This window comes from Bombyx mandarina, chromosome 26 (genome assembly GCF_030267445.1).
Source record: "Bombyx mandarina strain Sakado chromosome 26, ASM3026744v2".
Taxonomy (NCBI): Eukaryota; Metazoa; Arthropoda; class Insecta; order Lepidoptera; family Bombycidae; genus Bombyx; species Bombyx mandarina.
In genome coordinates this window covers 2,241,222-2,256,614 of record NC_143232.1, presented here as the reverse complement: position 1 = coordinate 2,256,614, position 15,393 = coordinate 2,241,222, and the positions used below count along the sequence as shown (strand labels likewise).

The 15,393-nt window shown below is 38.1% G+C and overlaps 1 protein-coding gene across 1 annotated transcript; it reads right to left on the bottom strand.

Moving 5' to 3' along the window:
• Positions 1-246: 246 nt before the first annotated feature.
• On the bottom strand, positions 247-6,440 carry Osi10a (Osiris 10a). Its single transcript, XM_028187630.2, has 4 exons — positions 6,139-6,440; positions 4,443-4,630; positions 2,663-2,923; positions 247-718 (listed from the first exon to the last, which is right to left on the bottom strand). The coding sequence occupies exons 1-4, from the start codon at positions 6,438-6,440 to the stop codon at positions 525-527; spliced, it is 945 nt and encodes a 314-aa protein (XP_028043431.2). The 3' UTR covers positions 247-524.
• Between the last annotated feature and the right edge of the window lie 8,953 nt (positions 6,441-15,393).

Here is a 15,393-nt window from a genome sequence, read left to right as displayed (position 1 = left end):
ATTTGGTTTAGCTATCGTGTTCCAATTAAAATACACAATGCTTTCTTTAGTCAAGTGAAAAATTTGTGTAACAGCGCCACCTCTTATCGATTTTCCAAAACAATTACAAGACTAACTCTTAATACGAGCTGTCTCTAATATACATAATAATATACTTTTTTTATTTTATCTCTCTTCGATCAGTCCATCACTGCTGAGGATCGTGACTCCGTCGAATCCGTTAACTAGCTGTCTCCATCGATCCCGCCCTGCAGCCCGCTGGAGCGCGTCGTTGACAGGTATCCCCAGTTCTTCCGCTATTTGGTACGACCATCGTTTGGGACCTCTATCCTTAGGCCTTTTTCCCTCTATTTTACCGGTCACCACAAGGCGTTCCAAATTGCTGGTATCACTGCGTGCAACATGACCAAAATACCGCAATATTCTTTGTAGGCAGGTTGTGGATAGATTTATTTTATAGATATAGATTTATTTTTATTTTATAATTAAAATTAATTATTAAGGACCAAAGATGTAAATATCGATTAGCCAGCGTTAATAGGAGTCCAGACAAAGTTTCTAGCGTTTCTGTCGTCTCTAGATGACTCCACTTCTTTTTTCGTAACAAATAGTCTCTCTAGTCTATCTCTTAGTTCATCAGGAGTTATCGGTGATGCTGTAGTGGTTTCTGCCGATTTCTCCCTATAATAATACTCGTGGTGTGGTCTGGTGTAGTAGCCTGGAAAATTAATAGTGGTAAACGTGAGCATTCGCGTTCGTTCATATTACAATGCGTACTGTTAGCCAAGCCGTGGCCTTTGAATGACACTCATGAGCCTTCTGGCAGCCCATCTGGAGTAAAGCAAAATAAACCCATAGACATAACAAATAAAATATAAATACATAACAATTAAATGCCCACTGAATTGTCTAAGACAATAAATGATACAATATTTCATTAATAAAAAAAAATGGCACTATTATGGAGGATTACGGGAATATTATCAAATGCTTCGAAAGAAAAACTAGAGTTATTGTAAAGGGTCACGAAAGAAGACGCGTATATTATAGTAGGATGGTTCGATATGGGATTACCAAGCGAGAGGGGCCTTACCAGATTTGACACTAAACTATCCCGCCTATATACCAGAATGTGTAGGCAGAAGACTAGTAGCTTTATTCTATCCCAAAATAACAGATGTCGCTAGGGATTTTAATCGGTATCTGCACCAAACTAAACATGTCTTTAAAAGCAATGCCAAGCTATACCATGTTTTGGAAATAATACTTACAGCATTCAATTAATTGTTATCGTAATTAAAATAAAATTCATCTCTCGATGCTTTCGTTATGTAACATCTACAAGAGGTCAATGCACCTGTTTTAAAAAATTAGAAATCGATAATATTATAACGAGTTGTTCGACTGCCTCGGTGGACTAGAGTAGTAAGTGAGCATGGACCATGATATCTGAGCTAGATTTATGTTGACTCTCAAATCTAGGTATGATTTTAGCACAATATCCTAGGTTAGATCCATTATAGTCCATTCCAACATAAACTGTTTAATTTGATTGATTTAAAAAATCTCAGTTACATTTTAAACGTTCTTTTTTTCAATTTTCCTAGTAAATTTTACATACGACGCGGGAAAAGAAGTGACATTTTTTTTAAATAAAACAAGAAAGCAAACAGTGCTACTGAGCCGGAATATTAATCATTGTTTTAGTTTGATACATCGTACAACCGACCACCGATGTGCCTCATTGTGGTTGCAGTCAATTCTTGTCGTGATTGCAGGAGTTGGTGGTAGGGGATGCTGGGGTCTATTGACATTACAAAGTGACTGTAACTGACTGCCCTAAGACTTGAATCAAATGTTTCAATTATTGTACAATCATTCTTAAATATTCTATTATTATCCAGCCATTCTAACCTACAGTCTCGAAATAGCGGTTGCGGCAGAAATAGGCAGAGTGCTGGTGCTCATGAGTGTCATCTGTAAAATCGACCTACGATCAGTAAATTGGTTTAAAAATGGAGGACAGGAGAATGCGGTAGCAACAGCTGGACGTGGCTAAAGTTTTTTTCATTGCTTAGATGAGTGGACGAGCTCGCGGCCTACCTGATGTTAAGTGATAACCGGAGCTTATAGATATGAACAACGTAAATACAGTCTCAATCTCGGAGTGGCATGCTTGTTTTCCTTAGTTTATTTTTTAGTCATGGTCATCATCATCATTTTCCTGCCCTTCTCCCAGTCACCTGGGGTCGGCGCAACATGTTTTCTCCATCCATACTCCTCTATCATATATCATTTCTTCGCTCACACCCCTCTTGAATATACCGTCTTCACGCAATCCATCCATTTCTTCTTAGATTTTTTTTTGCCCTTGTAGTCGGATGTACGGCCCACCTGATGGTGAGTGGTTACCGTCACCCATGGACTTCAGCAATGCCAGAGGCAGAGCCAAGCCCCTGCCTACCGCTAGCCAAGCCGCTGCCTACCGCTAGCCAAGCCGCTGCCTACCGCTGCCAAGCCGCTGCCTACCGCTAGCCAAGCCGCTGCCTACCGCTGCCAAGCCGCTGCCAAGCTGCTGCCAAGCCGCTGCCTACCGCTATAGATCTACTTCTTCCTCTAAAGCCTTCGTTTCTAGTATCTTTATAAATATTACTCTACTCACCTCCAGAACTGTGATGGTCGTGATGATAGACTGGATGGTCGTAAGACGTGTAAGAAGATGAAGCTGGACTGAACGCTCCGAATGATTGTCCGAAGCCCGACCCACTGAATACCGTGACAGCCAGTAATGCCAACTTAGCTATTAGGAAGGCTTTTTTGCTGGCAAGCAATACAAGACCCAATAACAGAGGGAGTAAAGTTGATAATTGAAATTTGAATCCCAACAGGAATGGTACCAGTAAATTTCTCGCCAAAAGTCGACCTAAAAAGAAAAAGTATTTTAAAAAGGGAGCTTTATTAGATAATAGGGTTACATCGACACTTAAAAGATCAGTACAATTAAAACTGTTCTTTTATCCATATACGTTTTTCACTAGTAGTAGAGAATCTTGTGAGTCCGCAGTGTATTTCTGCTGTGAAGCAGTAATGGGTTTCAGTTTGAAGGGTGGGGTAGCCGCTATACGGTAAATATTGAGGCTTAGAGCTCATGTCTCAATCTGGGCGGCGGCATTATCGCTATTAATGTATATGTGCTCCGGTGACCACTTAGTACCAAGCGGTCCGTGAGCTCGTCCACCCATCTTAGCAATATAAAATAAAAAAATAGTACTAGTATCTAACATATCAGTTATTGACTGACAAATACAGTCTGTGGTCAAATTGAGAATAGATCAATATTGTTTGTCTTTAATATTTTATTATTTTTCTATAGCGTAGCCTTGGTGAAATCTGTGATAATAGAAGTATAATCTTTGACAATAGGACCTTAATAATATTCAAATTTATAATTTAAATTAATTATGGTCGGCGACCACTAGTTTATTCACGTGACAAAGACGCGTTAGCGATGTCAACACCCTGCCCGTGTTCCTATGTGGTACACAGTAAGATAACATGGTGCACACTGTAACCTTATAGGAAGGACAATACCTTCATTCTGAATGTTTCTGTTGTGAAGCAGTAATTTAACCAACGTTTGAGGGTGTGCTGTTAAAATAATACTCAAATGTTTTCTCTTTGCCTATTTATAAACAGATAATTAACTTAAAAATCATCAGTAAGTGAAAAAGCGATAGACATATTTATTCATAACTAGCTGACACGGCAGACTTCGTAGTGCCTCAATCGATTAATAAAAGACACATCAAGGGGATACATCTAAGGAAAAACAAAATTGTTTGTTTTTTATATAATTCCGAGCATTTTCATATTTTTTCACCTTTTAAACCTTCCCTGGACTTCCACAAATAATTCAAGACCAAAATTAGCCAAATCGGTCCAGCCGTTCTCGAGTTTTAGCGAGACTAACGAACAGCAATTCATTTTTAATACTTAACCCATCTGACAAAATCATCTCAGATCTTATTGATGAAAAGTAATGAAAAATAAAAACGAACACAAAGGTATCGAATTGGTTTTAATTTCATTATAACTTGTCTTAATTCACCGTCCATCATCGACGATATTACGTGGACGGAATAAAAGGAAAAAAAACTTAGACCACATGATCACAGATGGCGCCCTAGATCAAGTTCAATGGCACAACGAGACCTTGGATTTTGTAAACAAACATAGTTCCAAAGTCATAACATAGATGGCGCTAAGTTAAACTTTTATCTGTCTATGCATTATGTACCAATACTAAACTGAAAAAACAAGTTCGCGGTCATTGTATTGAAGACACGACTGTCTCATTTAAGAGTTTATTCGCAAAAACTCATCTTCATCAATCATCATACACACAAAGTCATCTTTAATTCACACATCGTCAAAACATTTACCCGTGGACAATTCCCCATGGGTTTGATGCTGATTCGCCCGATCCTTGACCCTCGGATCCATAACAAACTCCAATACACCATTAGCCAATGTTGGTCCAATCCTCATCACCAGTCCAGGGTACATGGCACTCAAGTCCCAGTGGAGAGATCTTTTGGAGATGAGATTACTGGCATCTTCCATTATCGACCTGAACATTAAGCTTCTAATTAAAAGGCCTAACATTATTAACAGATCATAGACGACAGATCGTCAGATGAAATCTAATCAGGTGCAATTTAAAAAAAAAAAAAGTTTAAAAAAACTAACAAAATACGCTTTTATAGAAAATCCAACTAAATTATGATTTTATTGTAAAAAAAGCGTGGGGTGCATGGTATCAGTAGCTATAAATATTTTATGATATGATATTGATAATATCCTGAAAAGCACCCCACACTTTTTTACAATAAAATCATTTTTTCTTACACTATTTTTAATTCAAACTTATAAAAAAAAAAAAGTGTGTGTGTCCGCTCCGACGCACGACTGGAGTTTACTGGATATAAAAAATTAAACGAAACAATACGAGAAATAGTTCTATATTACGACAACACGATACACTACAGATTATTAACAAATTAACGAGACACAAAACAAACGACTAACAAATATATGAAAATACAATAATGAGAGAAACGCGCGATCAGTACGAGGCTTTGTGGCGGACTGCCGGCGCATGTACTAGCATGTCACACGAAATGCGCATAACGCATTTCGTGTGACATGCTAGTACGATTTTGGTCCCCATAATTTTCATACCCCGGGCCTATATATGTAAATCGATTCTAAAGGAGTAAACTCCAATATTTTCTGTTTTTTAGTTGGATTTTCTATAAAAGCGTATTTTGTTAGTTTTTTTAAACTACTATTTATTTTTCATTTTTTATTTGCATTTCAATTTTTTCAATTTTGTTTTTAATATTGAATCGTCATCCGTCCTTAATAAGTATAATAAATTTAGAGTTAATCCGACGTTTTGAAGAGGGTCAAAATAATGTTCAAAGATTCCGTTACAAACATATATACATCTGAAGCTAATAAAAGCGTATTAATATGAAAAAAAACCGCCGCCATAAGTTTCACTCACAATAAGAACTATAAAATATTTTTTAAAATGTTAATGACGTAAACTTTTCGAATTAGGGTTTTTTCTCTACCTGTTCGCTGGTAGCCTAAGAGGCTATTCCAGCTGCGCCCATACGGGTGGGTGAGCTCCCGGGCTCAACCTGAGTGAATTTGCTAACACTAGCCCTAGCAAGAGCAGTGCTTGGCAGAATCTACCACCGGATCGTAATCACGACCCACCGAGAAGATCCAGCGAGAAACTCAGTAGCCTGTGTCTATGGGTTAGGTCTGCGAGATGATCTCCAGGCATACATTCGCTCACTTCTTCCTTTTGAACGGGTTGGTTTGTATTCAGTCTTCCGTGTCCATAAAAACTAGGCATTTATATCGACAATTTTTTAATCTTATCGAAACCTTTTATTTCATCTCTTTGTAACATTCTAGCATCGAAATGTAATACCACTACAGAAAATATCCAACTAATAAGCGAAATTAATATTCTACTCTTAAAATACACTAGGGACAAATTCAAATAAAAACAAAGGAACAAATTCATAAAGAAAGAGCTTAGATCCGCTGAGTCATAAATACCTGAAATCCATTGGATCTTTATCCAAAAAAGTTCCAATATCCCTCGGAGTTTTCTCATCTCTCACCAAAGCCACACCAGTCGCAAGACTAAAAGTATCCGAATCTTCATATTGGTTCAGTCTATTTATCAATTCTTTGCCAAAACAAACTCCGACTTCTGCACCTCGTCTGTCATTCAAACACTCATTTAACTTCGAGCCCTCCACAACATTCTCATTAATCTCCTCTCCTTCTTGAAGAGATAATTGAATAGGGATAACACCAGCCACAAAACACAGCAACAACACTAATCTTAAAGACATATTCAAATATTCCAACACTGAAGATTTTCAAAACACTCTACATAGTAAAATTCTTGAAGAGTTTTAAGGAGCAACTGATTGCAGTGCTCCGAATGTTGCGTATAGTAGAATTGAAGCACTTCTTCGTTGGTTTTATAGATTTTCCTGGTTATGTTTCGTTGAACGCGGTCATTGTTTTCGCGAGGAACAAAGTGCTCAACGATGCCTCCCACGGAATACAATGGAGTGAAAATTCGATGCAAATTCACTATCTGTCCCATCTCTAATTAGCTGTGGCGGCAAGTTGCATAATATTCTGCGTCTCGTCTAAATAATTTTCGGAAGTATTCTCAGATTACACAACCGCATGTGGCTTCGACCGTGGCGAATCATGTGGGATGGCAGTTCGTTATCTAACTGAGTATGAATGATGGATGAAGACTACGATACGAACACGATTATAGCGAACTATTAAGGCTGCAACGTGCCGACGATCTAAAGCTTGAATCGTATCGCTAAATTGGAGTATGTGGACAGGAACAAAAATATTATAAATTCTTTAAAAGAGGCTTGTGGAGGGTATTTAGCGGTAGGCAGCGGCTTGGCTCTGCCCCTGGCATTGCTGAAGTCCATGGGCGACGGTAACCACTCACTATCAGGTGGGCTGTATGCTCGTCTTCCTACAAGGGCAATAAAAAAAAAAAAAAAAGGAATGCTGAGAACATGGCACGCAAAATAAACCCACATAATTGTAACATTTTTTTTTTATCGGATCTAAAGGATAATTCGATAAAATAATAACATGAAAGAAAACAAAATCTTATGTGGACTTAAGCGTACTATTTTAATCAACTGTAATATCAATTTGTAAATGTATGTTTTCAGTCATGTTTAACTTAAGTTTACCGTTGTATATGAATTATATGCGACATATACTAGTCAAATTATGTTTTAGTAATATGAAAAAGTAGATTAAAAGGTTTACTCTACTAGTGAATTAGGTTCTACAAGTGATAAATCCGCTTTAACACACTTTGCCTCAACATAGTCTGATCCCACTAATGAACCAAAACATACTTGCAAAACACGTTCAGACCATAAACATTTTCTAGTCTGCACTAATCATTGACATAAATTATAATATTCGTGTTATAACTTTTACTTTTGAATTCCACAAGCTTATCTAGAGACCGACCATATTGGATAATAAAAAGCACAAGCCAAGCCTTTGACCTGTAGATTGTCTTACAACCTGTTAGTAAACAATCACCAGCAAAGCCGTAACTCTCACCAAATAGCACAAAAAACGCCGCTCTATTCCAAATAAGTTAAGGCTGAAAACTGCTTGAAGTAATCTTGGCGTTTTCCTCTTTTGAGATTTTAGTATAAGTGAAAGTCCTTTTTTTGCTTTGCGTCCGGTCGTGTGGTAAAAGTTTTGGTATGATGTAATAGATTCTTACAATGGCAAGTCATGAGGTATATAATATACTTAATTTTTATTAACCATAATTTGGATTGGGTTGGAGCTGTTATTTTAACGATTTATGGGAGAATTTATAACGTTGTGATATCAGCTTTTTAAATATGCGGTTTAGTTCTCTCGAACTTTCTTTGGGGATATTTAATTGATTGATTATCTTACTATAATACGGGATATTATCTCTTGTTTACCACAATTATTGATCAAAGAATTCGACTCTGGATATCTTAAATATCTTACTAATATTATTCAGTTAGGTGTATGAATATGGTCCTTTGGGCCCGAAATTGGCTAATAGTATTTTGTGGTAGGGCTTTTTGTGGCTTGTTTTTGGCAAATAAATATTTGGATGCCAATAACGACCGAAGTATTCGAGACTGTATCGATTGAGTTCTGTATCTATATCTAGGATATCAAATCTACAGAATTAATACATATTTGGGGTCGGCACAACATATTATGCTGTTTCTCCATTCAGATCTGTCATACTTCAATTCTGTACTCACATCCTTCTCTCGCGAATCCTCAATCACACAGTTCATCATACTCAGTCTTAATAGGATGCTCCTACTACTCACATTACAGTCTACTTTCATATCCGGGGTCTTTTTGGCCACATAATACCACGAAAACATTCTACTCGATATTTTCTCTGTCATGACGCAACTGTCAGACTTCCCATTGTTTAAATTTATTAATAAGTGAAGCAAAAACTTTGTAGGTACCCCTTTTTACGAAAATTGCGCGCACGGAGGAGTATGAAATTTTCCACACTTATAGAGAATATAGAGGAGTGCAGAATGTTAATTTTTTTATAAAATATGTATAATAAATACATTAAATCAATAAATAAAAACATTACACACACTACCATACTATTTGTTTATTGTCAAACCTTTCTTATTGCTTATAAACTGTGGTTAAATTGACAATAGATTAATAATTGTTTGTCTTTATTAATATTTGTCTAAAGTGTAGTCTTGACGAAATCTGTGATTATACTCGTAGAAGTATAATAGTCTTTGACGATGGAATCATAATAGTGTACACACTTATTATAATCTCAATTAATAATTAGACGAATTTCGACTACCGGGGGACCATTAGTATTATATATAAATATGCATCAACAATGTTTAATTTGGAATCGTCTTAATCCTGTAGTAAATCTACGAATTTTATTTTAAGTTGAAACAGTTTACTTTTTATCTTTTCGATGGGATGTTCGATGGATAAACACGTGGATAACTTATAATACCATTGTACTTTTCATTTCATTATCTTTCATAAATCAGTTATACGAATTAAGAACATTTTTATTTTAAATACGGCACCTATTTTTACATTTTCACACACCGACAAATATTAGTTTATCAGTCCAATATAACAAAGGCAAAACATACGACAATAAAAATCTACATACTTAGAAATTTTTGAGAAAAAAAAACAATATAAAAGAGGGAATTTCTATTTTTTTTCTTAAGTGTTGTCGGTTTTTATTGTAGTGTATAGGTTACATTCGGCGAGGCTAAAAGAAAGAGCAGTGGTATATATTTTAGAAGCATATTCTTCAAATTTCACGGCACCTACATTTATTTTGATGCTTAGCATTCAGATCACAGGGTCAGTCAAGAGCACGCACTTGTATGAGACCTCGTTTGCTAGTGTGTGCCCGTTTGTTAGTCACAGCTTTCGCCTTTGTAGCCCGAGGGCTGCCTGCTATATCTCAACGGCTTTATGTAACCCCTCCCATAACGCAAAAAAAATTCAATCAATTTTCTCTAATTTTGACATCAAAATCATTGACGATAAGAATGATAATCGTTTGTTGGTCTTTTTTTCTTTCGGTATCTTGGAAGTTCGTACGCCTTGATGTGTGAATGATTTCTTGTTATTTGCGTCTTATTAACCAGGAATAGCGGCTAAAGTCGCTTGTTTATGTGACTCGAGAAACAGGTATTATTGCCTTGTCTGTAACATGTGACGGGCCAAGTTAAACGTGCACTCCAAAAACCTGGTCCATTGATTTCTATCGCCTTATTCGAAGGGTATACGGTCGTGAATTGCTTAAGTACAAAATTGAGGGTATTATGATATATGTGGCTGCTTTAGCGAAGGAAAAGCGTCGGATGTAAACCGGACGCAGGAACGCAAAGAGAAATTTATTTCGACTTTTTTTTTTTCTCCGTGGTATTTAGGAAAAGGATGTCATGATGATCCTACTTTTGGGTGATGATGTAAAATCTTCAACGTAACGTCTTCGGAATGCGGCTGTACTGGACGAGACGTGTCCTAAATAAGTCGGCTGAGGAATATTGCGATACTCCTGTTTTTTTTTTGGAACGACGTTCCTTATAGTACGATGCGAAGGGGTACTCTAACCGGGAAAAAACGTCCGTAACGTAAGAGTTTTACTATTTATGTATGTATAGTCTTAGTATGATGGCTATACAGTGCCTAATGTACTTAAATAGTCTACGTGATGACGGTTATTATTATTATTCATATAAAAAGCTGTTTCTTTGTATATTATTATTATATATTTTTTATAAATCATTGTGAATAAAATAAAGTTGATAACTTTGTAAAGTAGTCTTTTTTTATTTTTATCAATTAAAAAATCATAATAAAAAATGTATACCCGAATAATTATTTTCTTTATACCTCGAATAGAACTTAAAATTAATATTTTTATAATAAGGAACATCGTTCCTATTCGGTGTCCCACACATATTTTTTGAGATAAATCTTATGCGATTTTTTTTTGGGTTTCCTATCAATTGCTGACTTACATAGGGGCTAGACAAGAAGTGATTTCTTCTTTAACAGCTAAGCCACTGTATCCTGGTTTGACTAGTTTTTAGTTTAAAGGTTGGTTTAGCTAACAGGGAGGGGTCATTTTACACATCTCAATATGGACGGCTGCTATGACGTTCTCATTTCTATCGTTTCCGGTAGCCACTTAATGACGGCTCGACCGTGAGCTTGTCTGTGCATTTAAATTCTTTACTTTCATTAATTTTCCGCGCGAAAAAACACGCTCGAGTTGTCATTTAGGCCTTATTAGCGCAAGGAAGCATTTATACGTTCCGACTTGAAGGCCACGCCTTTCAGTGGACTTGTCGACTGTGTCTGAGTTACTTACCTTGATATGATAGAGTTCGGGAGATAAGGGAGACAAGAGAAGCTTTTTTGTTTATTGCTTACATGAGTGGACGATCTTACAGCCCACCTGGTGTTGAGTGGTTACTGGAGCCCATAGATGCGCCACGCACCTTGAGATATAGGTTCTCAGGTCTCAGTATAGTTACAACGGCTGCCCCACCCTTCAAGCCGAAACGCATTACTGCTTCACGGCAGAAATAGGCAGGGTGGTGGTACCTACCCGTGCGCACTCACAAGAGTCTTCCCACCGTTTCGACTTGAAGGCCACGCCTTTCCGTGGACTTGTCGACTGTGTCTGAGTTTCTTACCTTGATATTATAGAGTCCGGAAGATAAGAGAGACAAGAGAAGCTCATTTTTAGATAAAGACACCAGGCTTTTGAGAAATTTAGAGAAGAGGTGGTTTTAAAAGTGTCGGCCCGTCAATTCCTATTTCTCTATTTACAAAGAGAATAAGGCTGGTCACACGTAATTTCGTAAACCAAATCAAATCAATTAGTGCCTGGCATAGACCCCTTCCTCTTTGTACTGGGCCATGAGTCAACCCTGGTACCGCTATCAATATCAAAACAACTATCAGCAAAATTACAAGATAGTACTAGTTTCCTGCCTATTTCTGTTGCGAAGTACTTAGTTTCGATTTAAGAGGCAGGAAGATGGAAATATGAGCGATATGGACGGATCCTCTTCCAAACAAGATCGAAAATGGTTCTTGACGTGCAGCGTGTTAGGTTTACCATAGTCATTATCACCGTTAATGACTGAAGTAACCAATTACAACGGAGCAAAACTTGAGTTCCCTTGCTCTGCGCTAGTGTGAACCGTTAGAAAAAAAATATCAATTATCACCAAAAAGCCTGTCAATGAAGTGCCTATTCTCATTCTCCATTGTCCACTTAGCGTCAGGCCGTACATCCGCTATACTACATCAATGAGACGAAGCCATCAATGGCGTTGTGCAACTCATTTAGCACGGCGCGGTTACGATGCCAACCGGTTCGGCAGTGAAAGTTTTTCAAGTGTAATCTGTGAGTATTTGTGAGGTCTTATTTGAACAGCTGTTGTGTTTGGGCATATAGTTACTAGGGCGTACTATAAGCCCTATTACTATCTACCAGCATGACCTGGTCTGATGTCAAGGAACAGGCGCGAGATAGGGTCAAGTTGAGACCACTTGTGAGGGGACTTTGTACCAGCAAGGTACCCTAGGACATCAACAACAACTATCCGCCCCAATGTGTAGGAAGCACCATCTTTCGCGAAGCAGCCATGTTTTTGGCTTGCGGCGACCTTGGTGAACAACGAGGGGTCGATGCACTCGCAGTTGTGATCAAATAAAGAAAAGGTACTAGCCGTCATTAGTAACTTTGACTATTGAAATACCGGCTGGAATTGGTGGTCTTATTGCAAATCGGACAGGAGAAAATATTAGGAAAACTGCGCTGAATACCAGGTGGGCCATAAGTTCGTCGACCAAATGAAACAATAAAAAAACAAGTTTTGAGTAAATTCTTTTTATCTTTACTACTACTACTATTACTATCCGCCGCTGTTCCCGTTATCTGGGGTCGGGTCTCCTCACTCTACGGCGCCAGGCTGATCTGTCCTGGGTTGTCGGTTTTGGCAATTAGGCTTTCTTAATGTCTCTTTCGATGTTTGACCACCAGGTCGATGGCGGGCGGCCTCTACCTTTCTTTTGTTCTGGCAAGCTTAATGCAATTTTCACTAGATGGTCTTCGTCCCGTCTCATGATATGGCCATACCATCTAAGGCGATTTTCCGTCATTTTCTCTGTGATTGATGTGACTTTAAAGCCCCCCCGTATGTGTTCGTTCCGAACTCTGTCCATCCTGGTCACCCCACCCGCCCAGCCCAAAAATTATTTTTATCTTTATTTTCTTTTAAAAAACGTTGTTACTTTGTACTAAATTGATCCCGTTTTCACGAGTTGCGAGTTACCACTCAGCAATAAGCGTGTTAATAATATTTTCTCTATACAAACAGATGCAAACAATTCGTGGTAACTGTATTCTCAGCTTATTTTACTTGGTAATTAATTACTTCGTTCTATTTAGCGCGATCGATTCGTATTCATATCGCATAATAAATGCGAATTTAAAATATTTTACGGGAGATTGGGAGTTTATTTTATCAGAATTAGCCGATAAGAGTTTTTATTTTTTAATGAAAACAATGAGCGAAAGTAAGTTAGTAATTAAGCAGAGTATAGTTTTATCGCGTTTTTATTAGATTTTCACGACAATCTGCAATTAGGATCGATACGTAAATATCTGAAGACAGCGTCGGAACGCTCCTTCAGAAAAGCGGCGTCACACGATAACTCCCTTATCATGGCCGCCTCCAACTACATAATCAAATCACGCGTCGGGTCAATGTAGAGCCGCCGTGGTCCTCAACATGTCTTATCGAATCGTCCCGATTCACGCTCGGTTTTTTTTTCCTACCTATGCTGATAGCCTTGAGAGGCTATTTCAGCGTAACCTTAACTAGTAGGTGAGCTCACGGGGCTCAAACCTAACGACGTTGCTAACACCCACCGGATCGGAAGCGCGACCCACTGAAAAGATACGGCGAGAAACTCAGTGGGCTGTGTCTATGGGTTAATTTACTCGTCGAGCCCTTCGTCGCAAGAGACGGGTTCGACGAGGACGATGACCGGTCACTCTCGGTGCTCTCCAAGCATGGTTCACCGTTCAGATCGAACTTGTCGAAGAGTTCGTCGTGCAACCTCTTTGACCCCTCACTTTCTCAGATTGAGGCCGAGAGCTCACCTACCCGTCCACGCGTAGTTGGAATAGTCCCTTAGACTACCAACGATTATGTAGGGGAAAACAAAAGTCTTTCATGAGACGACGTTATTCATTGATCGTTAAGGTTATTAGTGAAAATGCGTACGCAATTTTTTAGCAGGATTTGGTAACCGCCTTCCGTATTGTGCGCTGGGTGACCTAGTCATTAGGCCACGACAGCTTTGGAATTGTAAACACTTTACTGTTCTAAATTATATGTACTACATACATAGACTTTTTTCGAAAAAAAATTATACTATATCTGGGTTTGTTTGTGTTCACCATTTATAAGCGGCGCTTAAATCATTTTATTAAAATATTTTGCAGAAATTGATAATATTTACATAACATAATACGCGCGAGAAACGTTTTAAAAAAAATAGTTTAATTCAATATTTAATTATTTACTTAGTCACATTGAAGCGCATCTAAGTTTTACTAAGCTAGTGGTACACGGTGGGATGGATGTAATGTGCTCTGCGTCAACCCTGTCCCGCCGTTTCAATAGCCCCGACTGGGCTCCGGCCCGGTCCGAGGTAGGGCGCCGGTTGTGAGCGGCAGGAGTTTTTAGTGAGGTTCAACTCCCACATACCCCACCTGCAGCGCGGGTGGGGATCCGGCGATTTTCTCCAGTGGAAAAAAAAAAAGCTAGTGGTACGGGTGTCCTAGAGCGTGAGTAATCTCTTACCATCAGATGGGTGGTCTGCTTGGACAGCTACATTCAAAGGAAGCAAACCAAAACCTTGGACAAATGCCTAGACTTCTTTTTCCAATCAGTCGCTTATGCAATCAATTCAACCGTATAAGTGAGCAATATTAGAAGTCAAATTATTATGTAAGACGTCATAATGAATTCTCATGTCTAACAAGATCTCACCGTGGCTCATCTGTGGGATTATAATTAGAAATGAAATGTATGTAAATGCGACAAGAAATATATTCTTTAGAAAGTTCGAGAAAAGCTGATTATTTCAGTACAACGTCATAATGACGCTTCGATAATTACCTACACGCAAATTTTCAATCTATAACACTTTCTCACAATCAATAATGAGCCGCATTAATGTATGAGCCAATGGCGACATTGTTGATTTTATATTGTATTAGCACCAGTCGGTAGTGGGGCGTGTTTTCAACGCGCACTGGTCAGAGCCTTGACTGAGTCCAACGTTCAAACGGTAACCATACATTTATTATAATAGTGGATAATCGCTGGTAGGTATTTTTTTGAAACGAAGTTCCTTATGGGACGATGTGGAGGGGTACCTTAACCGGGAAAAAGTCCGTAACGTAAGATTTTATGTTTGTTAACTCATAACATTGGACTAGGTGTATCGATTTTGATGATTCTTTTTTATTAGAAAGCTGACGCTTTCCGTACGGTCTCATTTCAATTTAGTCAAGTTCTAATAATGGTATCCATGAGAGAACTATGTAAGCCTTAAATTTGCATTATGTATGTGCGCGACAAATAGATAAATAACTCAATATCACGCCAACCGATTTCGATGATTATTGTT